Source organism: Talpa europaea, assembly GCF_964194135.1.
Source record: "Talpa europaea genome assembly, chromosome: 2".
NCBI lineage: Eukaryota > Metazoa > Chordata > Mammalia > Eulipotyphla > Talpidae > Talpa > Talpa europaea.
In genome coordinates this window covers 94,316,294-94,343,061 of record NC_140068.1, presented here as the reverse complement: position 1 = coordinate 94,343,061, position 26,768 = coordinate 94,316,294, and the positions used below count along the sequence as shown (strand labels likewise).

Genomic DNA, 26,768 nt, shown 5'->3' with positions numbered 1-26,768 from the left:
GTGGGGAGGGGAGGGAGCGACACCATCAACACAGAAGAGGCTTTTGCGCCACCTGGTGGACAGAGCTTCAAACTGCAGTCTTTCCCGGGCGAGATGCTTCACGACCCCGAAGTCAGAACAGAGGCTCCAGCAATTTTTCAAGGACGTGCACCCGTTTCAGACAGCTTAGCAGGACCCCTGCACTGGGCTAAGCACCAGCAGGATTCAGAGAGATCATTATTACAGGGAGGATTTGTTCATAGGATTCAGGGAGTGCTGAGGCATGTCCTAGGGCTGGAGTAGACACATCCCCCCCAAACTTTATTCCAGATTCCTGGGATAAATTGGGAAGCTGCCATGGGAAGGCAGGAGGAGACTCATTTATTTAGTCTTTGTATTTGGAAGTCAGCCTGAATTTTTGTGTTCACCAGAGATAACTGAGTTTCCAACTAAGCTCAATTCTGCATGGACCTCCATGAAACCACCAAAAACCAAACAGAAAAACCCAACACCACCCCCCAACCCTTTGTGTTTATCCCATGGACATCATATTCTGAAAGATGTGTCTAACAGGGGCATATTTGCATTATATTTGATATCTTTGGTGTATGTTAATCTTATTATATCATTATTCTCATCAAAGGCCTTTGCAAGTGCCAGTTAGAAGCCTTGCTGAGTTTCACCTGTTAGCCCAGCCACACAGAGTCCATTTAATTCAAGCAAAAATGAAGGTACTGGAAAGTTCAGGTCCCACCAGGTAAATGCTGGGCTTCGCTCAGCCCTCCTAAAATACCAAAATAAACTCTGATCCCAGCCCAGACTTTCTGCTCTGGGAGGTGAAACCAGGGTTTAGCAGCCCCCAGGGAACCACACGTGGGCGCTCGCTGAGCCCTGTCCCAGGCAGCAGCTCTTCTGGCCTTTTCTCCTTCCCGTTTCACTTCATTTCTGAGAAAAGGACATGGTCTGAACCCACAGTTCATCTCACGCCTAGCCTTGGGTGCCAGAGGTCAACCAGGCTCCTGTGAAGAGAACCCACGAGCCTGGTTTGGTCGTGCTGCTTGGTCAAGTGTGTGAGGTGCATAGCTCATGGGCTAACTTCAAGTGCTTTTTTCCTTCCTCACAGCATCCCGTTAGTGCAGTTGGTGTTGTTGACCCTGCTGCTCCTCATGGGTCAGACACACGACAGACCCTCTCCCGGTAGGCGCCCTCCTCACCTTCCTGAGGGTCTGTCTGGATCTATCTACTTTCCTGACCATAGTGAGCCAGGCGGACCGGAGCGTGAGCATCGGTACTGCTTTGTCCTCCCTCTGCAGTCAGGCCTGCTCTGTACCCCCTGTCCTCTGCTTCTCCCTGACCCCTGGGATCAAAGGTGCACAGCCCCCATCCCTCCAGATCTCACGTCTCCACAAGGAGCGGAGAAAAACAGAGCAGAAGCCCTTACATCCTCCTTAGGGACACTCTCTGGTGCCTCCCAAAGGGGGATTCTTAGTGCCACTGGCCCCCCACCACTGTCCCCAATAGGCACTCTTCTCTCTGCAAGCAGGGAGGGTGGGGTGGGGGAGAGGTGAGGAGGGATTGTGACCACAGCCCAGGGCCCTGAGGACCAGCCCATGATGTGGCAGGGCCTCCAGGATTACAGAAGGTGCCAGATGTTGTAACCTTTAAACTATAGTAATGTTAGATGTCAATCATTTCTCAATACATCTGCGGGCAAAGGATGCTAAATTGGGACTTACTGTGAGAGAGGATGACTCTCCCAGCTGAGTCCATATAATGAAGAAGATGGGGAATAACGGACCCTGCTCTCCCGGGCTAAACTGTGAATGGTGGCTGGCTGGAGACGGTGACTTGTACCCCTTATTTCATGAGTGACCTTATCGATACAATCACTTTCTTAAAAATAAGCTCTGTATTTATTGTTGACATTAATGTAATCGGAGGGAAGGGCACAAATGTCTATTTTCTCAAACGATGACCATGTATTTCCTCCTTGTAAAAGTATTTGTGAGGAAGTCCATTTTGACATAGTTTTTAGCAACCCACCACTTTTCAGGAATAACTGTCGAGTATGGCTATAAACTCAGATCCTCACCTGGTGCCAAGGACTTGATTAATGCTTGTGGAAGGGCTGAGTGAACCCCTTTACTCCTGGCACCACAGTGCCCATCCCAACCAGGTCTGAATGTGCCCAAGGAGATGGGAATGGGTGGGGTTCACTCCAGGGCTGAGTGGAGACCCTAGACCTCGATGATCCCAGTGAGAGGCATTGACCTGGGTGAAGACACAGTCCTGAGACACCTGGCCACTGACCATCACTAACACCCCACCAGGCAAACACCAAGGTCACACCTGGAAGGAGTGATTTATGACTACACCCTCTTGTTTAAATCTCTGCATCTTGGATCCATGAACAAAGTATGAGACAAGAAAAAAAAACAGACAACATTAAAGGTCAGCAGGCTGAGTTGGGCCGTGTGACCTTGGGCAAGTCACTTCCCCTATCTGGTCTCAGATTCCTTATGTATAAAAAGAAAGGCTTGACAAGTTGATTTCCTCCTTCCCAGTCCAGTTTTGTAGTTCTGGGTTGGATGAGAAACAGCTATGTAGCATGGGGCCATCGTGGAGCAAAGCCAAAGAGATGGAAAAGTCTCCACAGAGATAGAAGGAGTCAAGGATTATTCTACTGAGCCTTTTTTTCCAAGGCCACATTCCTGGCCCCTTCTGGTGTGGGATCATCAAGGGCCCTGGATGAGACTAAGCCGGAGTTTCCCTGCTCATGAGCGGTCACATTTGTGTCCCAAAGTCCAAGAACCTTTATCAGCTTCTGATAGAAAGTGACTCAAGGCCAGCTGGTTTCAGCCAACAGGGGGTTTCCTGACCTGCTAGAGGCAAAAGGCAAAGGTGGTTTCCTCCCAAGAAAGAAGATGCGAATCCAAGAAGTTCTATTTTCAATGAAGTGAAAACACTCCCTTCCCTTTCACCCCTAACCTTACCTGGGGATTGCAAGGTCAGCAAGGGGACAGGTTCTCACTCCTCGGGAGTACTTGGGAAGCAGGCAGGAGATGCCTCTTGAGAGCAGCTTCTGGTTTGCAGGGTTTTCTTGGGTAACGTGAGTCTAGTGCTCCTTACTGACCACTTTACAAACATGGACTTACAGGAGCTTCTGGCAGCACCATGAGGTCAGTTCAGGATTAGCATCCCCATTCTTCAGGGGAGAAGCCTGAGGCCCCCGAGAGGTGGAGCATGTGCCTGGGCCCCAGCAGATACTGGAGAGGCGCTCAGGGGGCTGGGAGCAGCTAGGTGATCTACACGTGGTCAGTCACAGGACCACAGGATGGAGACTGAGGACAAGGCCATGGGACTAAATAAAATCAATCGTCCAGGAAGGACAGAGAGGACAGCAAGGTAGGGCCAGGGCCTCTGCTTGAGAAGTGCCCCATCCCGTTGACCCTTGAACAAGAGAGTCTGAATAGCGGGAGTCCACTTATACACAGATTTTCTGGTACGCAGCGACATAAAAGCACAGTGTGGTAAATACAGTATGGTGTATTTTCTCTTCCTCAGCATTTTCTTAGTAATATTTTCTTTTCTGTAGCCTACTTTATTGTAAGAATACAGTACACAGTACCTAGAATATACAACCTATGCATAAATCCACTGCTCATGTGGTGGGTCAGGTGTCCACTCAACAGCAGGTTATTAGTAGTTAAGTTTGGGAGAGTCAAGTTAGGCACAGATTTCTGACTCCACAGGAGGTCAGCCCCCTCGACTCCCAAGTTGTTCAAGGGTCAACTGTACATTTCATCAAAGAAAACAGGAAACAGCACAGGGTTGTGGAGAGGCATCCAGCTCAGCAAACCTCGGTTTCCCCTTCTTTAAACCTCAGGCTCGGTGTGGGAGTTAAAGGAGATAAAATACAGGTAGGACCTTAGCACAGGCCTAGCACACAGTAAGCACCTCAGTATCAGTTAGTAGTTCTCCTTTTTTCCATTTCCTGCAGCAGCCCCCCAACTGTGAGTTTTCCTGAGTACGCCCCTTGAGGAAAGCTGAGGCTCAGTGAGGGGTCTCTGCTTCCATCTTCTGTAAGTTGAAGAGATTGGGCTGGGTGGTCTCTTAGAGTCCATGTGGGTAGATAAGGCAGGTAGGACAGGGAGAGGTGCACACTCTGTGCCCCACATAGCCTCAGGGGTGCCCAACCCAAAGCACAAGGCCCCCTACCCAGCAATATGACGTAAGGCCACCTGCTCGCAGCTCTGCCCAGCCCTGGGCAGCTGTGAGGCCTGAGACAACAGCCATGTTCCTGAGTGCAAATCCCTGCTGGCCTGGGAGGAGAGAGGAGGCCACCACCCAGCTAGCTGCCTTCATGGGAGACAGTCACTGCCTCTTCGATGCCAGGAGTCCAGAGTCCACCAGCTTCTCACGGGGAGACTTCCAGCATCTCCTCCTTGAAGTCCACCCTGCCTTGCCCCTGGCTCTCCAGCTGCTCCAGGCGGCTGCCCTTGTCCTGGTTGATCTTCCCAGGGGTCTTCAGAAATCTGCAATTGAGGCCCCAGCTGCAAATCAGCCTCACCAAAGGGGCCTCCAGCTCCCCCAACCCTGTTTCCCCTTTCACCTTGACCCATAGGCTACTCACCTAAACAGGAGTTTCTGCCCAGGTTCCTTCTTAATGATGTTCAGCTTATAGTAGTGGCGCAGAGCACGTGACATCTTTTCGTAAGTCATGTTCACCCGGTTCTGCAAGGCAAAGCAGCCCCATGTCACCCCCACCTGGCCTCAGTTTCCCCACCTGGAAAGGAGCAAGCTGGACTGGATGGTTTCTTAAACCCCTCAGCCCAGGATTCTGTGAGGGTTTAAAGAACATTCTCTTGATTTTGGAAGTAGAAAGGCAGGGAAGGGTGGAGTATAGGGGGTTGTAAATAATGGGATGGTTCTCTTACCTCCCTGGCTGAGAACCAGGGGGCCGAGGCAATCACATGTTGCTTTTAAATAGCGAGTGTCACAAGTGGTAACAAATAAATATATATTGGGGCCTCCCCTGGTGGCAAAGGCAGTTGAGTGCCGTGTTGTGAAGCTGTCCACAGCCTCAGCAGCTCAGGTTTAATCCCCGCCAGCCGGCAAGGGTCCCAAATGGCACTGCAGACCTCTCCTGTCGTGCCCGCTGCTCCCCTCAACAGTGTATTTCATCAGTCTGCCTGTTCTGTTCCCCGCTCTGTCTCTGGTGAATCCTCTCACCCTCCTGCGCATCTGGCCTGTACCCCGGTTCTTGTATAAATAAATAATTAAATCTTTTAAAAAAAACATATATACATATATATATATATATATATATATATATATATATATATATATATATATTCGGTCTAAAACCCAACCCCAGAGATAGCTTATGGGGGTAGAGGAGGGGTGAAGGCCTTGCCACCAAATATGGGACTTTATTTCTCTGTCAGGGAGGATGGGAAGTGTAGAGTAGGGAAAAAGAGACTGGGCTTTGGTGTCCATTTAAGTCCCAGGTCCACCATTTGGCAGCTGTGTGACCTTGAATTAGTTTCTTTACCTCTCAGAACCAGTTTCCCCAGCTATATAAACATGGATAAAACACGCATCTCACAGGTTCATTGTGAGGACTAAATTAGCTAATCCTGGAGAGCTCTTAGCAAGGGTTTGGCATGCAGTATGTGCTCATTAAATGGAGTTACTGAACTGTACGGGAACTGGACCAGAACAACACTCCCAAACTAGTCACCAGCGCTACTGAAAGGCAACAAAAATAATAGAATTACAAGGTCTGGGGTCTAGATCCTGACCTGCTACCTACTGGCTTCAAATTCTTGGACAAGCTGATAAGCCATCCTTTGCATCAGTTTCCCCATCTGATAATACCTACCTCACAAGGCATTTGATAGGATAAGTGAGTGGACACAGGCAAATCCCTCAGAGCGGGGGCCAGGCAACCAAATGTCCTACCACTTTAGGAAATGCTGTATATTGCAGATGATCATTATTGCTAATAGTTTTCTAATATAGACAAATTTTTGGAAGGACACTTGCTGAATATCACCATGGTAAATCATGAGATTGATAGGACAGTTACATTTTTCATCTTAATTCTTACTAAAAACAAATACTTAATTTTTAAAATTTGGAGCCAACCACCTAAGTCCCCTGGCAGACCCCCATTTAGGAAACTGCCTATCCTTGAGGATCTCCAAAATAAAACCATCCTGAGATTCTCCATCAGCAGAGGGGCTTCACCCTAGTGCTAAGGCTTCACTCTGCCCACCCGCCCCTGTCTCCTCTGCAAATGCCCCCGCCTGTTGGCTAAGCCTCACCTTGTGGTTTCCCCAGAGTCTGGCGAGCCCATTTGGGTCCACAACTCGGAAGATCTTGGCATTCTTGTCTTCCCATCTGATGTAGGGCTCATACCGGGCATCAGAGAGCAGCTGGTACACGTAATCCCACAGCAGCCTGCAGTCTGCAAGTGAGCAGAGGGGGTGCGGACGGGCGCTTTCCTGGAGCTGTGAGGACAGGAACGCAGCTCTGGGGCCCTCGAAGCCAAGCCCAGATCAGGAAGGGGAAGAGGATCCTGGTATTAAGTAAACAGCCACTCCCTGGGGTCCTCACCATTGTCTCATTTGATCATCTTAATCTTGGAGGTGGCTGAGAAATCTATCTTTATCTCCAGGAAGAGATGAGGGCTGGCTTCAAAGAAGTACACACTAGGACATAGCCCAACTTGCCCAGCTCCTAAGTGACAGGCAGCTCTGCCCAACACCAAAGCCAAACAGCGCGCTCCGCTCAGGGGCAGGCATTGGGGCAGAGGGCAGTGGCCGGAGATCCTGCCTCCAGATCCTTCTCTGGCCCTGCCCAGTCATTCAGCCCCTCTGGAGCCGTTCAGTCAGGACCGTGACATCCATCCTCTGGAGCCAAGCAGCAGAGAGAAGCCTGGGAGCAAATCCTTAAGTCTCCCGACCTGAGTTGCTCGGCTGTTGGTTCTGGGCAGGCCACTCAGTCTCTCTCAAGCCAGTTTCCTCACACAGGGTGATGTGAGGATTAAGTAGCAGAAAAGAAAAAAATACCTGAGCACAGTGTCTGGTACTGACTAAACATTCAAGGATGTTAAGTATCAATATTAAAAAGATCAAATAGTTGTGTTTTATTGATTCCCAGTAGATTCTAACCCAGAAGCCAGGCTTCTGCATCCCCTGTATTGTCTTTGTTTTTTTTTTTTTTTAATTTTCTAGAGGCATGTCTTATTTATTTATTTAGTATTTGTTTGTTTGGTTTATACATGCACTGGGTACAGTCAGAAGCGCGGGAGGGTGAGAGAATTCACCAGAGCCAGAGCGGGGAGCAGAGCAGGCAGAAGGACCGAAGTACATGGCTGAGGGGAGCAGCGGGCGGCAGGAGAGGTCTGCGCGCCATGGGGGACCCTCCTCCGGTGGCCGGGGAGCAGCCGGGGATCAAACCGGCTGCAGAGGCTGCAGGCAGCTTCGCAACCCAGCGCTCAACCGCTGCGCCACCGGGGAGGCCCGCCTGTATTGTCTTTGAATAAATTCAGTGGCCCTGTCACCGCTAGAAAACACCTTTTGGAAAGGAAGGGAGTTTATTAGCCTGTCTATCTGGTTGTCTGTCTAATAGTCAATCCTTTAACAGTGAATGCAGAGTACAAGGGGTTCAGTGTTCAGGCCCTGAAGTCAGATTCACATCTCAACTCCACCACTTACTGCTGTGTGATCCTGCTGTGTGATTAACCTCTCTGTGCCTCATTTTCCTCATCTGTAAAATGGGAATGATCATATGCCAACCTCAGAGGGTGGCTATGGGATTAACACCTTCAAAGCAGGCTCGCTTGCACATAATAAGCATTTGACTGTGTACAAAGAGGTTTAAAGGGGGCTCACTGGTGGCGCAGCGGTTGAGCGCTGGGCTGCGAAGCTGCCCGCAGCCTCTGCAGTGCCGGTTCCATTCCCAGCCACAGGGAGAGGGTCCCACATGGCGCGCAGACCTTTCCCGCTGCCCGCTGCTCCCTTCAGCAGTGTCCTCTGTCTGTCTGCCTGCTCTGCTCCCCGCTCTGGCTCTGGTGAATTCTCTCACCCTCCTGCGCTTCTGACTGTACCCAGTGCTTATATAAATAAATAAATAAATCTTTTAAAAAAAAAAAAAGAGATTTAAAGGAGGGGAGCTGTACAACCATCTGACCATCTCCCTCTGTCCTCTGGAGAGGGGGTGGGTATGGCGATCCCTTGCAGCGCTGCCCCTTGTGGCCCACACAGGTCAGTCTCCCCGGCACCTTCTCATTCTCTAGATCAAAATCACCCTCATCTTCATCACCCATGACTCCTCCAGGACTTGGCCTTAGCACACCTCCCTCCAGCGGGGCAACACAACTCCCTACTCACCTGCGATCCTGCCATCGATGGGGCTCTGTGGCACCGTGGGGAAGGAGCAGGCTCCCTCAGTCCTGCTGCCCAGCTCTGCACAGTGAGATAAGGTGAGGGAGTCCTCCTTGGCGAGGGGCCACCGGGCCAGGCCAGGGGCATCCAGGTGGCTCAAGTTGCTGGCAAGTCCCAGGTCTGGCGGCTGCTGCAGGAGGCCCCTTTGGGAGGCCACTTGAGAGGGCCCAGTCCCCTCTGCAAGCAGATGTTGATTCTGTGGACCCAGAGTCTCTGCCCACCCAGAGCCCCTCAATGACATCCCCTCAATGGGAGCCCAGGAGGGGCGGGAGCAGTGGTTCTCTAATACTCTCCCTCCATCCAGCCCCTGGTTAGAAGGTCAGGGAGGGCAGAGGGCGAGGGCCAGCAGTCCAGGTGCTAACCCCAGCTCCCAGAGAAGAAACTCAGCCTCTCAAACCTGCTCCCTCATCTATAAAATTGTTCCCAAAGCCAGGGGATGACAAACCAGGTCCAGAAACCCAATTGCCCTGATTCTCAGTCCAACCTCCTCACCATCCACCCAATAGTTATTCACTGAGAACCTTCTATGAGCCTCATGGGGACATTTCACCGACCCTACAAAGGGTCCTGTTCTCATGGAACTTATATTCTAGTTGGGGGCAGAAAGTGAGGAAGGGAGATAGATGGCTAAAATAAACGGGGAAATAGGAGCAGCATGCAGGGGGGCAGGGAGGCTGAAGCACCATAAGTTAGACAGGGAGCACAAGGGTTGCATTTTAGGCATGCCTCACTGATGTGTTCACATCTGAACAGACACCGCAGGAAGTAGAAAAGTGAGCTGTGAGGTCAGGCAGAGGGAACAGCAGGTGCAAAGGCCCTGAGACAGGAAAGTCTCTGCTTGTTCAATGAAGAAGGAAGCCATGTGGTTGGAGGGTGCAGGGCTGGGATGTCACTGTGAGGATGGTAGTTTTGAATAAGGTGGGAGCTACTAGAAGATTTTGAGCAGAGAAGTGACATGATTTGACTTAGGAATCTCTCTTGCTGCCCTGCCGAGAAGAGGTCTTAGGAGGTTACGGACAGGGCAATGAGTGTAGTGAGGAGTTTCTCCAGAAGTGATGGGGGTGGGTCCTGGGAAGCAGTGGAGGTGTGTGAAATGGTGGATTCTGGGTGATCTGGAAGGTGGCGCCGACAGGATGTGTGCAGGTGGGATGAGGGTGGGAGAGAAAGCAATCACAGAGGACCCCCAGCATTTTGGCCTGAACACTTGGAAGGATGGGGCAGCAGTTTGAGAGACAGCAAACTGGAGAGGAGTGGGGTTGGGAGAGAGGGATGGGACGGATATCAGGCAGCTGCTAATAGGGTGAAGCTAATAGGGTGAAGATGCCCATCAGTCATCTTGGTGGAGGCACGTCTGGATCCAAGAGGCCCAGGTACGTACAGGAGTTATCAGCACTAGATGGTATTTAACACCCAAGACTAGATGAAATCACTCAGGGTCTAAGTGCAGAGAAGAGGTCCCTGAGTTCTGGGTGGCCCCAACATTTAGAAGTAGGGGAGAAAAGGAGAAACTAGGAGACTGAGGAGTGATTTGGGGGGTGTTCTGGAAGCCAAGGGAAGAAGGGATTTGAGGGAGGTGATGCCCTGGCTTGAGGTCTGCAAGAGTGATGGTGAGTAAGAGGTGACCGTGGGTGTGGACACCTCTATGCTCTGGTCCCTGGAGACCCTGACAAATGCAGCAGTAGGGGAGAGGGCAGGGCAGGGGGAAAGGCAACGTGACACCTGCCAGACAACTCTTTGCAGCAAGGGAGAGCAGAGCAAAGGGAGATGAGACACCTGCAGACCCAAGGCTGCCAGGAGTGTCCCAGCGGGCACAAGGTGAGGGTGAAGAGGCAGGCAGGAGTTGGGGAGCCCATACACACCTCTGCCTCCCCCATTACTTTGCCTGAGGAGACCCTGCCGAGGAAGTAGATTTGGGGGACAGTCTCTGATGCCAGCCTCCTTACCTTCCAGGGTGCAGGGGAAGTGCCCCGTGGGCACCCTCTGTCTGAAGGCTCCTCCAAAAAAAGGTCCACACACCAGGGCTCGCCGCTGGGTCTTGATGTACTGGAGCAGCTCATACAGGACATCACCTGGGGGTGGAGGCAGAGGGCCGGCTGCTGAGCAGAGGTGGGGGACAAGGGGACTGGCACAGAGGTCCCCCACCTTCAGCTGTCCCCCAGGTGAGAGCAGGCACGGCCTGTCATAGCAGAGCGCGGATGGAGTGGCAATGGGTAGGGGAGACACGGGCCACCGGAGGCCAAGGCAGGCCGGAGAGGGCAGTAGGCCCGCAGCTCCAAAGCCTTGCAGACAAGCTGACCCCCTTCACTGCAGGTGGCCTGAGCTAAGAATCACCAGAGCACCCTCTATGGAGGGAGGGGTGTTGGCAGTGCCTGTGGGTGAGCACGATCCCCCCCCAAAGAGGGGCTCACCTCCATCTCCCTGAGCCTCCATCTCCCTCCCTGAGCCTCTGAGTTTCCATCCAACGTTCCATTCCAGTGTTTCAGACAAAGCCAATGAGTTTCCCAGACCTGAACTCGGGGCGCGGAGCCGGAAGTCATCCTTGGTGAGGATGCAGAGGGCGCGGCCATTCATCTCGAACCCGTGCTCCCCGGTAGGCTGCAGAGAGTACTCCTGCTCCGCCCAGCGCAGCCAGTGCACCACGTCCTCCCTGCTCCAGAGCGCCGGCTGGATGCCTGCAACACCCGGGCACCAGCTGGAGGAGGACACAGGGAGGGGACCACCCACCTCACCCTCCCCACCCACCACGTTCCCCAGGCCCGTCAATCTCTCACCCTCATACTTCAGGTCCTCGCTTCAATGTCACCTCCTCACAGAAGCCCACCCTCAACACTCCATCTCCCTACCCCCCTCCTCACCCTCCACCCCTGGTCATTTTCTCTGTCAAGGTGTCCTGTTCTTTTCCTTCCCAGCACCTTCCTTCTTTGTAATTATACTTTTTTACATTTGATATATTTATGTTCATCATTTTCTATGAATTACATATGAATTCACTTATTTATTTTGACAACCTCTTCACCCCCTCCCCTGCTGGCCTGTTTTCCAAATAGTCATCCAACAAATGTTTAATAAGCACCTGCTATGAGCCAGCCAGTGGGACGGACGTGCTGGAGCGCACTACTGTGTGAATTCAGCACCCAGAACAGTGCCTGGAGCACAGCAGATGCTCCATAAACATGTGCTGAATGACCGCTCAAGTGACCAAACAGCCCAGTGAAGGTGTGAGTGTTAGTTTTCCAAATGAGGAAATCAAGGCTCCCACAGAATGACAAGTCCAAGGTCACTGAGGTAGCATGAAGTACAGGCAGGTCTGGAACTCAGATCTCTCTGGCAGCTGTCGTTTTCCACTCTGTGGGGCCAACTCAGAACCTGATTTGCTCAGTGGGCCTGAGCAATGGAGGGAAAGGGAATCTCCCAAGCCCATCTTCATTCACGTGTCCTTGTCTCTGCCAACATCTGGACAAGTGGCTGCTTTCTTTTCTTCCTCCTACACTTCTAGCCTGCCTGGGCTTGTCATGCTCCTAGGACCAATTACACTTCACTAATCCATGGTCACAGGCACATTTAGATTTTCACGGGCCTTTGCCAGTCTTGCCTTCATGGGCCCTTCCTCCACTAAAAAGATGCTTATGATTAGATTTTATGATTGCATTTGTATAAAGATGAGTGTATTGTTAGATATAAAGACATTTCTTTTTTTTAAGATTTATTTATTTATGCATACAAGAACTGGGGTATAGGCCAGAGACAGAGTGGGAAACAGAACAGGCAGACTGATTGAAATACACTGCTGAGGGGAGCAGCGGGCGCGACAGGAGAGGTCAGGTGTGCCATGTGGGTAGCTCCCTGGCCGGCAGGAGATTGAACTCGTGCTGCAGAGACTGCGAATAGCTTCACAGTGCTGTGCTTAACCCCTTGCGCCACCAGGGAGGCCCCTAAAGACATTTCTTTCTACCTAAATGTTCTTTTTTCCTCCTGAGAAAGGAAAGTAGAAGATTTTCTTGAATCCTTAAAATTATCAGGGTCCCCAGCACTATGTCCACTGGATGGATGGATGAACTTGCCTGGTATTCTGAACTGTGTGGTGCCTTTCCGCCCAAGAACTCCTCATCCCTCTCAGAATCCCAGCCACATGAGAGAAGGAGGTCGGGGATCCCTGGGTCTTTTGGGTAAAAAGGGTAAAAAAACTGAGGCAAAGGAGAGATGCAATTGTCCAAGGCCACACATTGGCCATGACAAAGACTATGTCAACCTCTGACCACCTTGTTTCAAAACAACACAAGAGCCAAAACTAGTTTTCATTTTTAAAAATTCTGCATTACTCATTAGCCAATAACTAATGAACCCTGACTGGCTACACACCAGGCACCATGTCCCTGCTGGGGACACAGAACAGCCCAGACTAGCAGTGATGGGGGGGGACCCCACCAATGGCCACCTAACATCCCTCATTACCATACGGGGCGAAAGTGCTACAGAGATAGAAAGCAGGGCAGCGTGGCCCAAATGAGAAGAAGGGAGAGTCCCGTGTTTTATTTTGGGACCTAAGAATGAATAAAAAGAAGAAATGTCAGAAATTGAGCCCAAAAGTTACTTAAAGAGAAAAAAATAATAAAAGTGACAAATGGCCTTTGTGGTCTACAAACCAGAAAGCAGGGGAATCAGATCTGATGGTATTAAGATGGACATGTATCACTGGGGAAAAGGAAGATTCCCAGAGTGGGGGGTGTGTGTGTGTGTGTGTGCGCACAAATTAATACACGACAGAGGTGGGGTTTTAATTCAGCAGTAAAGGATAGTTAATTTAAAATAAAGTAAAAACCCAACTGACTTGCCACATGAAAAAAAGATGTATTGGATCCTTACCTCACACCAGTCATAAAAATCAATTCCAGATGGATTAAAAGTCTAATGAATAGAACAATAAAAACCTCAACAGACGCAGAAATAGAAATTCATGTGCACTAAACTGTCGACCATAACAGGAAATTCAGAGACTTTAATAAAAAGGAAACACACATTTGACCTCATTAATTTTTGCATATGTGGCAAAAATAAACCATACTAAAAGGATAGATTTGGAGGGAAATATTTGCAATGCAGATAAGAGATAAAGAGCTAATATCAATTATAAGTCAAGAACATCTCTAAAGTAATTTTCTTTTTAAAGACAAATAATCTTCCAATAATTCACAGTGCAGAGGGTCTCCCAGCTTCAGTGCTATTGATGCTTTGGGCCTGATAATATCTTGCTGTGAGGGCCTTGCCAAGCTTTGCGGGATGCTGACCCGCTTCCCTGACCTCCACCCGCGCCCACCCAAGCTCATGGTTGTGACAAGCAAAAATTTCTGCAGACTGGCCACATGTCCCAGGGGGAGGGGAGCAGAATTGCTACCAGTGGAGAGCCTCTGCAGTGGAGCGAATCCACAAGTGGTGAAACAAGTGGCAAGACATGTGACCTCAGTGGTCAGAGATAGCCAGAGAAGAATGAGCAATCATTTACAGATAACACCTACACCTGGCAGGCACGCGCGGGGAGGGCTGCACTGCTGGACACAGGAATGTGGAGCCTCCATGGGAGATCAGTCTGCTAAACAGAGATGAGACGCCAAGCACCAAATGGTGTAAAATTCGGAGACCACGATGGTAAGATTCAGGTGTTGGGGCAAGTCTACACAAACCAGCCAGATTTGCTGGGTTCCGGGAGTCCACGCCAACTGAATTTTTTATGAGGTTCCCTCTTTCATGACATTTGAGGGTATACTCCTACAAATTCAAAACTATGATTCCTGAGTGAGAGGGGTATGTCTTCCTGTGTGTGGCCAGAAGGATGGCTTCTGCAGTCATCTGGCTGTTATACATCCACAAAAACACTTAAACTACACCAACAGGGGAAAACCGTGAACTTGCAGACACTGCCAACCACAGAGGTGCTCCTGCTCCCAAGGAGACTTCCAACCTGCCTCTGAGGGACCCTGAGGTCCCACAGAGCCCACTTGAAACTTGAAACCTGCCATCTTCCCGGAGTATAATTTGGCCTTTCTTTCATGACCTCAAATTCACTTTTACCCTCCACCTTTTCTCCCACTGCTGCCAGCACTTCCAGTCCAGTAGAACTTAAGCCCCAGGGAAGGACCAAATTTCACACACAGGGTCAGTCACCAAGGTCTTAATCAAACCCACCAAGATTAAGACCCACCAAGGTCTTAATCAAACCGAGGGTCAAAGCCCCTCACACCAGTGAAATCACCACTCACTGGATGGGTCACCCAGCTCAGGGCCAAAGCCCTAGGTTCCAACTCAGCACCTGTTAGCCAAGTGTAGGGTAAGGTAAAAATGATATTAGGCTTTTCTGCCCTCCCGCCATTAGGACTGATGATGGATCCTTGTGGTCCTGAATGCATGCCTGATGGCGGGCACCTGTAGTGGGGTGTGGGCATGTGGAGATGGGATTCACCTGGGCTAAGACTAGGCTTATAAGGACAGCATCATGGGGACACCAGGAGAAGCAGAACCAAGAGAGCAGAGAAGCAGAGAAAAAGAGACCGAAAGAGAAGCAGAGACCACCAGAGAACGCTGGAGAGCCCAGACAGAGCGTAAACTTGCTGGGGGCTGGGAGGCCTGGCAGGGGATGTTCAGCACCTGTACCTGCCATGTACCTGATAAATCCCAATAAGAGCCTGAAAAGCCACCGAGGGCTCCAGGTCTTCTCCTTACCCCATCTGCTCGGATCATAGAGATTCTGCCCTGTGTCATTCCTGCCATTACACCAAGTCATCTCAGATAAGCCACTCAAAACCTCTCAGCCTTTTTCCCCTTCTGTGAAATGGGATAATAGTGCTACCTCTCTGGCCTGCTGTGCCGTTTGAGCGGCAGTGTGGTACAGAGGGTAGAGTCCAGGCTGGATGCTATACCACCCAGCATTTCACTCCTAAGTAAAGACCCAAGAGACATGGTGAATGGTGAACACAGGCCCTGAAAGACACATGTGTGGTCGTCCACAGTGGCTCTGTTCACAACAGAAAAGAACCAGGAACATCCCAAATATTCATCTGCCAGAGAAAGTGAAACCAGAGCCCCACAGCTTGACCAGCTTTGCCATGGCCCACCGCCTAGGCAGCAGCACCTGATGCTGAAGGCAGGGGCAGCAACAGTGTTGGTTTCCTACCCAGCTCCACCGCACTCCCCACCTTCTACATCATTACACCCAGCCCCAGTGAAGGGCTACTGGGTGCAGAGTGCCTCCCTGCACTGCGGCTGGCTCTGGCAGTAGCACCTTATAGCCCACCAGCCCATGATACTGCCCTGACATCACAGCAGGTTAGGTCTGTGCAAGCAGACCTTTATACTTGGTGCCTGCATCACAGAATGGGCCACTCAGGTGTGATAAATGAGCTGATTGGTATTAAATGGTCCAATCAAAGTATAGGATTGAAAAGGTCCAATCAGGCTTATAAGGTGAGGAAGCCTGAAAGAGAATACAAGGCAGAAGTGAGCTTAAGGAATTCTGTTCCTGGTTTCCAAAGAAAGAGAAAGGATCAGCAGCCAACCTCCATAAAAGAAGCCCAAAACCTTCCCAGAAACCAGGCCACTGTTCCTGTCTCTGCCCCTGCTTCTGACATCACCTGAACGGAGCACCAAAGGTCCTGGCCTGGTGTCTCAAAGAGGTGTTTGTTGTTAGCGTAGGCCAACAACTCACAGAGAGCTGATAACATCTGGTGTCTCTGACACTGCCTCCTGGTGATGGGGGGGGGGGTGGTGACTAGCACTACTGTCCAGTGCTGTTGACTGGTGACCAGCACTTGGCTTACTTCTGAACACTGTGGTAGAAGCCAGCGACTTGTGGCCTTAGAAGTTCTGTTTCCCCTCTTTGTAAAATATGCCCCATTGTCATTGTTCCCTGAACCTGAGAGTTCTTACAATTGTTACACACGGTTGAGAACCCATACACAATGACCTGTCCAATACCTTGGTGTTGTCTTTTGTCACGCTGTCGTTGCAGCCCCTGAGATGGCTGCTTTTAGCTCTGTTTCAAAAGGACAAGGTGGGATGTTTTCATGCAATGGCCTCAAACAGAAAGTACAAAACACTACTACACACAACACATGGATAAAGCTCAATTACATTACATTAGGGGAAAGAAGGCAGACATAAAACTGCAATAAAATCTAGACCATGGTGGGGCCTCCCTTGTGGCACAGGGGTTAAAGACAGTGCTATCAAGCTATCACCAGTCATGTAGCACAAGTTCCATCCCTGGCCAGGGAGCTACCCACATGGTACAGCAGACCTCTCCTGTCTCACCCGCCGCTCCCCTCAGCAGTGTATTTCAGTCAATCTGCCTGTTCTGTTCCCTACTCTCTCTGGTGAATCCTCTTATCCACTGCACCTCTGGCCTGTACCCAGTTCTTGTATATATAATAAATAAATCTTTTTTAAAAAACTAGACCATGGTAATCTAGGGTGAGAAATCAGAATAATGGTCACTCAACTGGGGAGAGGCACAAGAGAGCATTCTGGGTGGCAAGAGATGGTCCAGCTCTTGATCTAGATGGTGGCTACATGTGGACACACATACATAAAAGTTTGAGGAGCTGGGCAGTTGATATTTTACACATGACTGTATGTAAATATACCTCAAAGAAAAGTGAAAATAATAAACACACTACAACAAAAACCAAAAAGAACCAATGACAGTGCCAGGCCAGTTGTAAATGATATGAAATAGACGATGACATCTCAGTTTCCTCATCTATAAAACAAAACAATGACAAGAATAGCACTGGCCACACAGAGCTGGTGTCTCAAGAATTCTATGAGATAATCAATTTAAAGACCAGTGTCTGACAGGAGGTAGGTGCTGAAATTGATGTTCAATGAGGTCACACATGTAAAATGTTTGGTGTAGAGCCCAGAACACCTAGAGCTCAACAAATGCCTGTAAGTGTTATCTAAGGCATCCAATCTCCCTAGAAATCCCCCTGCTCTGGTTACCAGGATAAGCGTCATGGGATCTCCCCTTACCAATCCACCCAAACCTCTGGGGCTTCACCTGTAGCCCAGCCCACAGCATCGCCCTTTCTCAGCCATGAGCCACAGTATTTTCAGTTCCTTCACACCAACCATCTCCAGACTACAGCCTGCTATCACCTTCCTCTCCCTGCCTGGAGGACTTGCTCACCGGGGATTTCCAGCTTAGCTGCTCCTAGGCTCTAGGACAAATATGGATAGTCTCCCCTCCCCCAGTGGAGGCAGCCAGAAGAATAGTCTGTCCAGGACACAGTGGGAAGTCTTGGGTGTCTCCCTGAAGACTCAACACTCCATTTCTACCCAAGACCAGGCTCCCCTCATCCTGTCCTCATCCCAGGGCCTGGTGCTTCCTTATGCAGTCACTGCATCTCCCACTAGAAGGCCAGCTCCCTGAGGCACAGACTTTGCTGCCTCTTCAGCAATTAGAGTAATGCTGAGCACATAGTCATTGCTTAATAAACTAAAAAACCCAATTGAGTGAGCTGAGTAATGTGGGGCCTGAAAGGCCTCTAGGTGTCCTGACCAACCCCCTTTCCAGCCCCACCTGGACCAAGAAACTAACATGAAATTGAAAACAGAACTATCCCAAGACCCAGCAATTCCACTTCTGGAATTTATCCAAAGAATACAAAAACAGGTTGCACAAGGGGTTAAGCACCACACTATGAAGCAATCTGCAGCCTCTGCAGCACGAGTTCGATCCCCGGCTGGCCAGGGAGCAACCCACATGGCGAAGCAGACCTCTCCTGTCTCGCCCGCTGCTCTCCTCAGCAGTGTACTTCGGTCAAGGTCAATCTGCCTGTTCTGTTCCCCGCTCTGTCTCTTGTGGATCCTCTTACCCTCCTGCATCTCTGGCCTATACCCAGCTCTTGTATGCATAAATAAATAAAAATTTTTTAAAAAGAATACAAAAACACCAATCCAAAATGATATCTGCACCCCTATGTTCACTGCAGCATTAATCACAATAGCCAAGATATACAAACAACCAAAGTACCCATCGACAGGTGAATGGAAGATGTACACACACACACACACACATACACACACACAATGGGAAAAAGATGAAATCTTGTCATTTGCAACAACATGGGCAGACCTTGAGGAGACTGCTAAGTGAAATAAGTCAGACAGAGAAGGACAATTAATTATCATTTCACTCAAATGTGGAAGATACTCGAAGCAAGTAAACAAAACAAAACAAAACAGAAACAAACTTAGATTCTGACAACAGAATGGTGGTTACAAGAAGGGGAGGGGTTGGGGGGTAGATGGAGTAAACAGGGGATCAACTGGATGGCAGTAAATAGTAACTATACCTTTGGTGGGGCTGGGGGTGGGATGTGCAGATGTGAAAGTGTGAAACTGTATTTCTGAAACACACACTATTATAAACCAAAAAAGAAAGAAAGAAATGAACATAGCTCCCCCAATTATTAACCCATCAAGTCAAAACCTCTCTGCCCTGGTTTCAAGAACCCCTTGAGCTGGCTTCCCCCACTGATCAAACTGGTTCCCAAAACTCCTCACCAAGTGTGCAGTTCACCAGGTCAAGTGACCAAGAGGAGCAACCGAGCAGGCCCAACCCTTAGCAACCAAATCAGAACTAACAGTTGACTTCTACCTGCCCCGGGAAGAGCACCAGAGACAGTGTAAAGTGCCTGGCCAATTCCTTAAAAAGGGGAACAGTCAACCCCTGGAGCTAGAGGCTGTGACTGAGTGAGTGATAGCTGCGGCATCTGAGGAAGGCAGGTTCGAGCCTCAACTCCATTTGGGTTGACCCACTCCAGTGGGTGACTATGGACAAGATAATTCGCCTCATTCTAAGGCCAGCTTTCACATCTTTAAGATATATATAATGAAAGAACCAGCTTCCTTCCTAGGCTTACTGAGGGTCTCTAATCAGACAGTGTACACTGTACACCCAGCACGATGCCCAGTCAAGCGAACGCCCTTTGTTACAGTTATCAGTGTCCTTTGGTGGAGCCTGCCTGAAAACAGAGACACTGCTTGCTTCTCTGCCCTGAAGGCTGGTTTATCAGTTACTATTGTCCTTACTTTATTGCATGTCACTGTCCAGAGTCCCCTCAAACCCTCACTCTGTAGCTTGTCCTGGGATCTGGGCTGCTTTCCTTGATAAACACACTTAATCTATGTCATCACCAGGCGGAGAGGGTGGGGCTACTGGGCCGTTGTATTGAGTCCTGCACAAAGGCCATGTGAAGAAAGGACTGGGAAAGAGGGGTGAAGCAGTCAGGCCTTGGCTTGGCTTATTCCCAAATGAGGGGTCTTTCCATTCACAAGAAGATGTGTGCAGTCCAGACCCTGAGTTATTGTTAGATTTTGGATTTTCCCTTCTGTGTATTATTTACAATGTTCCCTTTCATTGTCAGGAGGTGGTATCACTGTCAATACAGTTTCCAGAATATTCACTTCTAACCTTCATCCTTGCCTCTCCACCCCCCCTTCTGTTTTACACCTGCACCCACCTAATTAACTGCTTCTAATAGGCCACCAGCTAGACAGTGCTTCTCAAAGCCATCCTCACCACCAGTCAATGAAAACCTGCATTTTTATATCATGACCCACACTCACATGAATACAGAAATAGCCAGAACAAAGCTATTCATGAAATCACAGCTACCTTTACTATTTATGATGGACTCTGGTAGATTCTAGGGATTTTTTTTAAATACTTATCTTGACCCACTAACTGGATTTCACCCCCTTCATGAATGCTGACCGGTCACTTTGAAAATCAGTGTTGGAATTTCGCTGCATAAAATCAGGTCCTCAAATGCATTCCCACCAGCAGCAGCAGCCCCCAGGAGTTCATGAGCCATGCAAAATTGAAGGCTCTACTCCAGGCTAGGAATGAGAGTCTGCCTTTCTGCAAGGTTCCCAAGTGATTGGTGTGCAAGTAAAAATTTGAGAAGCGCTTGTTAGCTCCTAGGATGCCAAGAGGCCACCTTTGTTAGAAATGGATCTATTCAATGGGCCTCCCTGGTGGTGCAGGCAGTTGAGCACAGTGCTGTGAAGCTGTCCACAGCCTCTGCAGCGCAGGTTCGATCCCGGCTGGCGGCGAGAATCCCACATGGCGAAGCAGACCTCTCCTGTCTCACCCGCTGCTCCCCTCAGCAGTGTTATTTCCTCAGTCTTCCTGTTCTGTTCCCCACTCTGCCTCCGGTGAATCCTCTCACCCTCCCGCACATCTGGCCTGTACCCCGATTCTTGTATAAAAATAAATAAATCTTTTTTAAAAAGAAAAGAAAAGAAATGGATCTATTCAAATAAGTCCCCTGGAGATTTTCCTGTAAGTGAAGGATATGAACTTGAGCAGGAGCCCAAGAAACTCTGCTGGAGTGCCCCCTTATCTTACACAGCCAAGAGGTTGCAGACAGGTATCATCCATCAGCCCAAGATACCTGAAAACTAGAGGTGGCTCTGTATGTCTTCCCCTGTGGCTTAGTTGCAACTTAGGAGCTTTGAAAAGCAATTTTGAAACACAACATTATCTCAATTCCCCTGCACCCAACAGAGGCAAGTTCACAGAGTCTCTTTCTAGAGAAGAAGATATGTTGTGCACACATTTCTAGGGAATAAGCTCCTGGAAGATGAAGCGCCTCAGGACCAAGCACTAGGACCTGGGCTTGAGGCCCAGCTGGTCAGCAGCTTTGTAGATGACTCTTGCATCACTGGACTTGTTTCTCTGCCATTGAATGAGACCATGAAGGTGGCTCCCTCTAAACTGCCATCTCTCAAAATCCTGAGTCGTTCCTTGAGGTGACATCACCTCTGCCCACACTCACTCCCCTGTGGTCCCAGGGCCTGCACTGCCCTGAGAGCTCCTGGCACTCCCGTCCCCCAACCTCGGCAGATCCTCGTGGAGTTGAGGGGTGGGGAAAGAGGACTATGAGTCCTCTTTCATCTACTTCCACAGAGGGAAGCATAGTGGGAAGATCCTCTCATGGATGAGAGCCAGGTGCCCCCACTACCGCCCCAGTTGCTGGACATGGCAGGCACCCGAAGGGCGGACTTTCCCCTGCTCTGCTACATGTCTTTGTCAGACAAATAAACACAGAAAGGTGAGCTGTACAGGGAAATGGCTCCTGTGCTCCACTCAGTGCCAAATCACAAAGCTAGGCAAGGTTTGTGTTGTTTGTCCACCAGTCTGCTGAGGCAAGCCAGCCCTGAGGATTAGACTGAAGCTGAAGGTGGAGGGGGCATGACTGGGAATAAATGTCAGAGAGAAGCCAAGCAAGAGAAACCCAATTTCCAAAAATGTCAGCAATGGGGATGACCTCACCCCAGCCATCTGGAAGGTAAGGCCCTCACTGGTGTCAGAAGTTTTGCTTATTTGGGACACTGTTGACAGGAAAATGAATCACAGAGCCTGCCTTATCTTTCAACACTCAGATATTTACTGCAGGCCAGAACTGTGTTATCTGAATATTTTCAGAAGTTTCTTTATATGCGAGTCATGGGATCTGAGATGAAACATATGGACGTGTAGAAGATACTGTGCTGCCTGCCTGTGGCCCTCGGCTCTCACCTCTGCACTCCCAAGGCCAGTGCCTGACTCGGCCAGTGTACAGGGCAACTTGGAGGCAGCCCTCTCCCCACATGGATAAAGACCCAACTTCCTTCTCCTGGTTTGGGGTTACTCAGAGTGTGCTCTCACTCTGCCTCCTCCCACCCACCCCCCATATCCCAAGGCTCTTCAGTTGCCCACAGCACTAGCCGGCCTGATGGAACAATCTTTTGGATTTCCTTCTCTCCTCTCTCTCCCCCCTACTCAACAGTAGGGAGGTATTTCGGGGTCTGCTTCTGGGGAGACCTAATAGGACTAGTACCTCAGGAACTCTAACTAGGTCACAATGATCCTGCACCCTAAGCTGAGTAACCAGGAAACAGGCTGACTCAAGAGCAGAGGAAATTCCTGTCACTAGAAGTGAGCAGGAAGACTTGGGAACCACCTCAGGAGCCCCACCAAAGGGCCTCCAAAAATTAAAAGACTTGCATAATTGTATTTACCCAGGTGGTGAGTAATCTCTCTAAATCCCTGTTCTCCTCCCGCACCCTCTCACCTAGTGACCTCAAACTGGACACTCAGTAGCAGGGAGAAGGCTGAACATTATATGACCTTGGGCAGAACACAGCTCCCTGAACCTCAGGTTCCTTATTTGGAATATGAGGAAGTTACCTGAGGGGATACCTAGGGTCCCTACCAGCATCCACATTCTAGGATTTGAGGAGATGATTGTGGTGGTCTCTGAATGTAGGGGAGGAAATGAGGGACATTACAGGCCTATGGGACCTGCAGTGCAGCCCTTTCTTCTCTGAAACTCAGTGTCCTCAGCTGTCATGAGGAAACCAGCTTAGATTACCCCCAGATCCTTAGCAGCAACACCCACGGTCTCCAAGTCTGTCCCCAAGTCCTGTTTCTCTTCTTCACCCTAACTTGGGCAGGGAATGGAGACCCAGTCCTACCCTCGATATAACTATTGCCAAGTATCTCCTTGGATCCAAACTAATGGTCAGAGTTGGCATTTGGACAAAATGAAGACAACAGAGTTTCCTGACAGAGTTTTCTGCCCCTCTCCCCAAATCATGCTGTTGCTGCCCTCCACTGCTGCCCTGAGGCACCAGGCCCCCTCCACACGCCAGAGTTCTCCTGCCTGTGAGAGACAAAACCTGTCCCCAAACCACGTCTCAGTGCCTCTCCTTCCCCATGGAAAGAGGGGCGCTGTATCCCTTAAAGAATACCAGGCAGTGGACAGCAGAGACATTTGGAAGCAATAGGCTCCAAAGGCCTGTAAAATCACACCCCACATTCTATTCAGTTCTTTTAGCAGCTCAAAAAACAGGTTGTGGCCAGGAAATCAGAAGGGTGTGAAATCCAGAAAGCAGCATTCCAGCCACTGGACTAGCCAGGGAGGAAGTGACCTGGATGCCTTATACCCCAGCTCCGAGGTGCCTCCCCACTGCTGCCCCAAAACCACCACCCAGACCAAAGATCCCGCAGCAGTCAAGGCTGCCTAGCCTTGGTTTCCAGGACTTAGGAGGTGCATTTAAAAATCTCTTAGAGGATTAGCAGCAAGACCAAGGTTTTGCCTTAAGAGGGAGAGCCTGTGTGATCCTGAGCTTGCTACCTAGCTTTTCTACCACCCAGCTTTGCTTTTGAAACATTGGCCTAAATACATTCATCTACAGCTTGATCTGTGGTTAGGAGATTTCTCAGGCAAGAGATTACTTGGGAAAATTAAAGGATTGAATTTGACCAATATATTTCCCATGGTTTTCTTTGGATTTGATTGTTCTATATATTTTTCTTATGCTTCTCTATGATTTCCCAATTTTTTGACAATAAGCACACGCTGCTTTTGTAACAATAAAAATTAAATATAATTATTTAAAAGAGGATTTGACATATATAAAATTGTTCACTGCTTAACCCCATCTGGCTTCCTCTTTGTCAAGGTCCCCAATTCATTGTCTTTAGATTGAAAGGGACCCAATAGCTCAGCTGATTCCACCTCTTATTTCATCAATGTGGTTACTTGTCCCCCTCACACTTGGCTGCAACAGCTGTATTCTCTGCAAGGAGAATTCACATTTCCCTCCTCTGACTACCTCACCAAGGAAAAGTTAAAGAAAACCCAGCCAAGAAATAGCAAGAGGAAGAGTTCTATATCACCTTTTTGTCCTTTTAGAAAAAAACTCCCCTCAAATGCAAATCTAAACCGCAATGACATATCACCTCACACCAGCAAAAATGGCCCACATTAGAAAATACTAACAACAACAAATGCTTACAAGAAATTGGAGAAAAAGGAACCTTTTTACATTGCTGATGGAAATGCAAACTGGTCCAACCATTCCAGAAAGCTGTGTGGAGGACCATCAAACTACTAAAAATGGATTTACCATATGACCCAGCAATTCCACTCCTAGGAATCCTCCCAAAGGACACAAAAACATTAATTCGAAAGGAAACCTACATTCCTATGCTTATGGCAGCTCTATTTACAAAAGGTAAGATATGGAAACAACCTAAATGTCCAAAAATAGATGACTGGATCAAGAGGATGTGGTATATATACACAATGGAATACTATTCAGCTATCAAAAAAGATAAACTCATGCCATTTGCAGTAACATAGATGGAGCTGGAAGGGATTTTGCTCATTAAAATAAGTCAGAAGGAAAAAGAAAAATATCGGAGGGTTTCACTTATAGGAGAGACATAGGGAAGTCATACAAGGGATCAGAGGGGGAAAAAAAGACAAAACTAGCAGGCAGACTACAAACTGGAGACATTCATCAGGGAAGGGCGAGGGATAGGGATCAAATTGGGAGGGAAGAGAATAAGAGTCTATGCTGATGGTTCACAGGTATGTTGGTGGTAGTAATTTTATGGGGACAACACCTAAGAGAAGAAATCAAACTGTACAAAAATGAAGAACAATGTAAAAATACACAAATTTAAAAAAATCTCCCCTCTACTCACGGAGTCTTCCTGGCAGCTTGCAGATCTCCCCCTCACCCAGCAGGTTCACTTGAGGTTCACATCTGGCTTGGGCCCGGGAGCTGCAGGGTGGCAGAGCTGCGGCTGGGCTCATAGGAGAACCAGTCACCGCTCCCTCCTAGAGAGGAAACACAAGGGCAGTGAGAGACTAACGTCCTGCTGAAGGCTCAGTCATCTTTAAATGTCTTAAGAATTTTTTCCTAAGGGAAAGTGCATTCATCTCTGGCGATAGACTGTACCTACCTTATAGGACCACTATGTCTTCAACTTGGTATGGCCAGTGTCTTGTACACAGTGGACACTAGATCAATTTCCTCATTCAGGATATATGCACCCCTATGTTCATTAAAGCACATTTTGCAACATCCAAGATATGGAAACAACCCAAATGCCTGACAACAGATGAATGGATAAAGAAGATGTGGTATATGGACACAATGGAATACTACACAGCTTTTTAAAAAAATGATGAAATCTTGCTAAGGGGTCATGCTAGATGAAATAAGTCAGAGGAGAAAGACAAATGCCACGCGATTTCACTCATTTGTGGAATATAAACAAACAAAAACAAAGCCTTGGACTGACAACAAGAGGAGAAGGAGGGGACAGGTAGAAGGGACAATTAAAGCTACACCTGAAGCTTATACAGTGTCATAAACTGATCTTACCTTAAAAAAAATAATAGTAAAAATAAAAACTTCATCTCTCTCATTCAAGTTTTTCAAGAATGAGCCTAACCCCATGAAAAGGGTCTGCCACAAGACTTAATTTGTAAGGTGGGGGCCTAGGCATACTCACTGGAAGCTGGGTGAGAGGACAAAGGGCACCTGAGGAGTCAGGATAAAAAGGATTTAAATTAGAAATTAAGAAGTGAACAGTAAATACTTTTTTCAAAAGAGAACAAGAAAGAAAAAATTTCTGAACCTCAAGGTCCCACCAAGGGAGGCTGATCTCTTTACAATTTTATGATCAGTTGCTCTTTGGGAAGGATTTGGCTCATCCACCAGGAGGAGAAGATGATAAAAAGTGACAAGGTTTTTGTAGAACAAGAGGATGCTGGGGTTCATGACCAGTTGCGGGCTGCCACATTGTAAAAAGTAAAAGTGAAACCAATCCCAGGACGTCATTTTCTTATTCTAGGATCCTCAAGAGTGCTACATTCATCTCTTGGTGTCTGAGGAGGCAATCTGCAGTGAAAGACTGTGGCTCTGGACCCAACAAAGCAAATTCCAGAAGGTTTGGCTGCTCAAAAGAGGATTCAAGGCCTTCTGGGATAGTCCCCTCTTCATTTCTAGCCAGCCCCCAGCTCCCCTGTCCCCAGTTAGTGTTACTTCCCAAGTACTCCAACCTCAAAAGCTGCCATCTGGCAGTGGGGACTTGTCAGGCCAGAGAAAGGGACTCAAGGCCTAGGACTTATCTAGGACTTGGAGGAAGCTCCTTGACTTTTCCACCATCTTCCAAACATGAGGAATGGGGAATTCCAGGGATGTGACCGCCTGGGAAATGTCCGCCCAGGAGCTGCTGAGAGTTAGCACGCTGGGTTCACCATGAAGAGCGTGGAGGGCTCTGAAAACATGGATATGGGTCTTGGACAGAGGGGGATGAAGAAAGGCCTTGGAGGTGAGAAGGGAGTGGGTCTGAGGCTCCTAGGGAAATATGCTAAAAGGAGAGCGACAGCTTGGCATGCGGTGGCTTGCAAGGTTGAGCTGCCAGGTGCTAGGACCTGACTCATGCAGGCTCTCCAGGGATCTCAGATCAGATTGATGAAGGGTGATGAGGAG

General features: G+C 48.9%; 1 protein-coding gene across 1 annotated transcript; it reads right to left on the bottom strand.

Moving 5' to 3' along the window:
- Positions 1-4,396: 4,396 nt before the first annotated feature.
- ETV7 (ETS variant transcription factor 7) lies at positions 4,397-11,003 on the bottom strand (the record flags this gene model as incomplete). Its single annotated transcript, XM_084227925.1, has 6 exons — positions 4,397-4,514; positions 4,613-4,713; positions 6,309-6,451; positions 8,379-8,609; positions 10,376-10,501; positions 10,940-11,003. The coding sequence occupies 6 exons, from the start codon at positions 11,001-11,003 to the stop codon at positions 4,397-4,399; spliced, it is 783 nt and encodes a 260-aa protein (XP_084084051.1).
- Between the last annotated feature and the right edge of the window lie 15,765 nt (positions 11,004-26,768).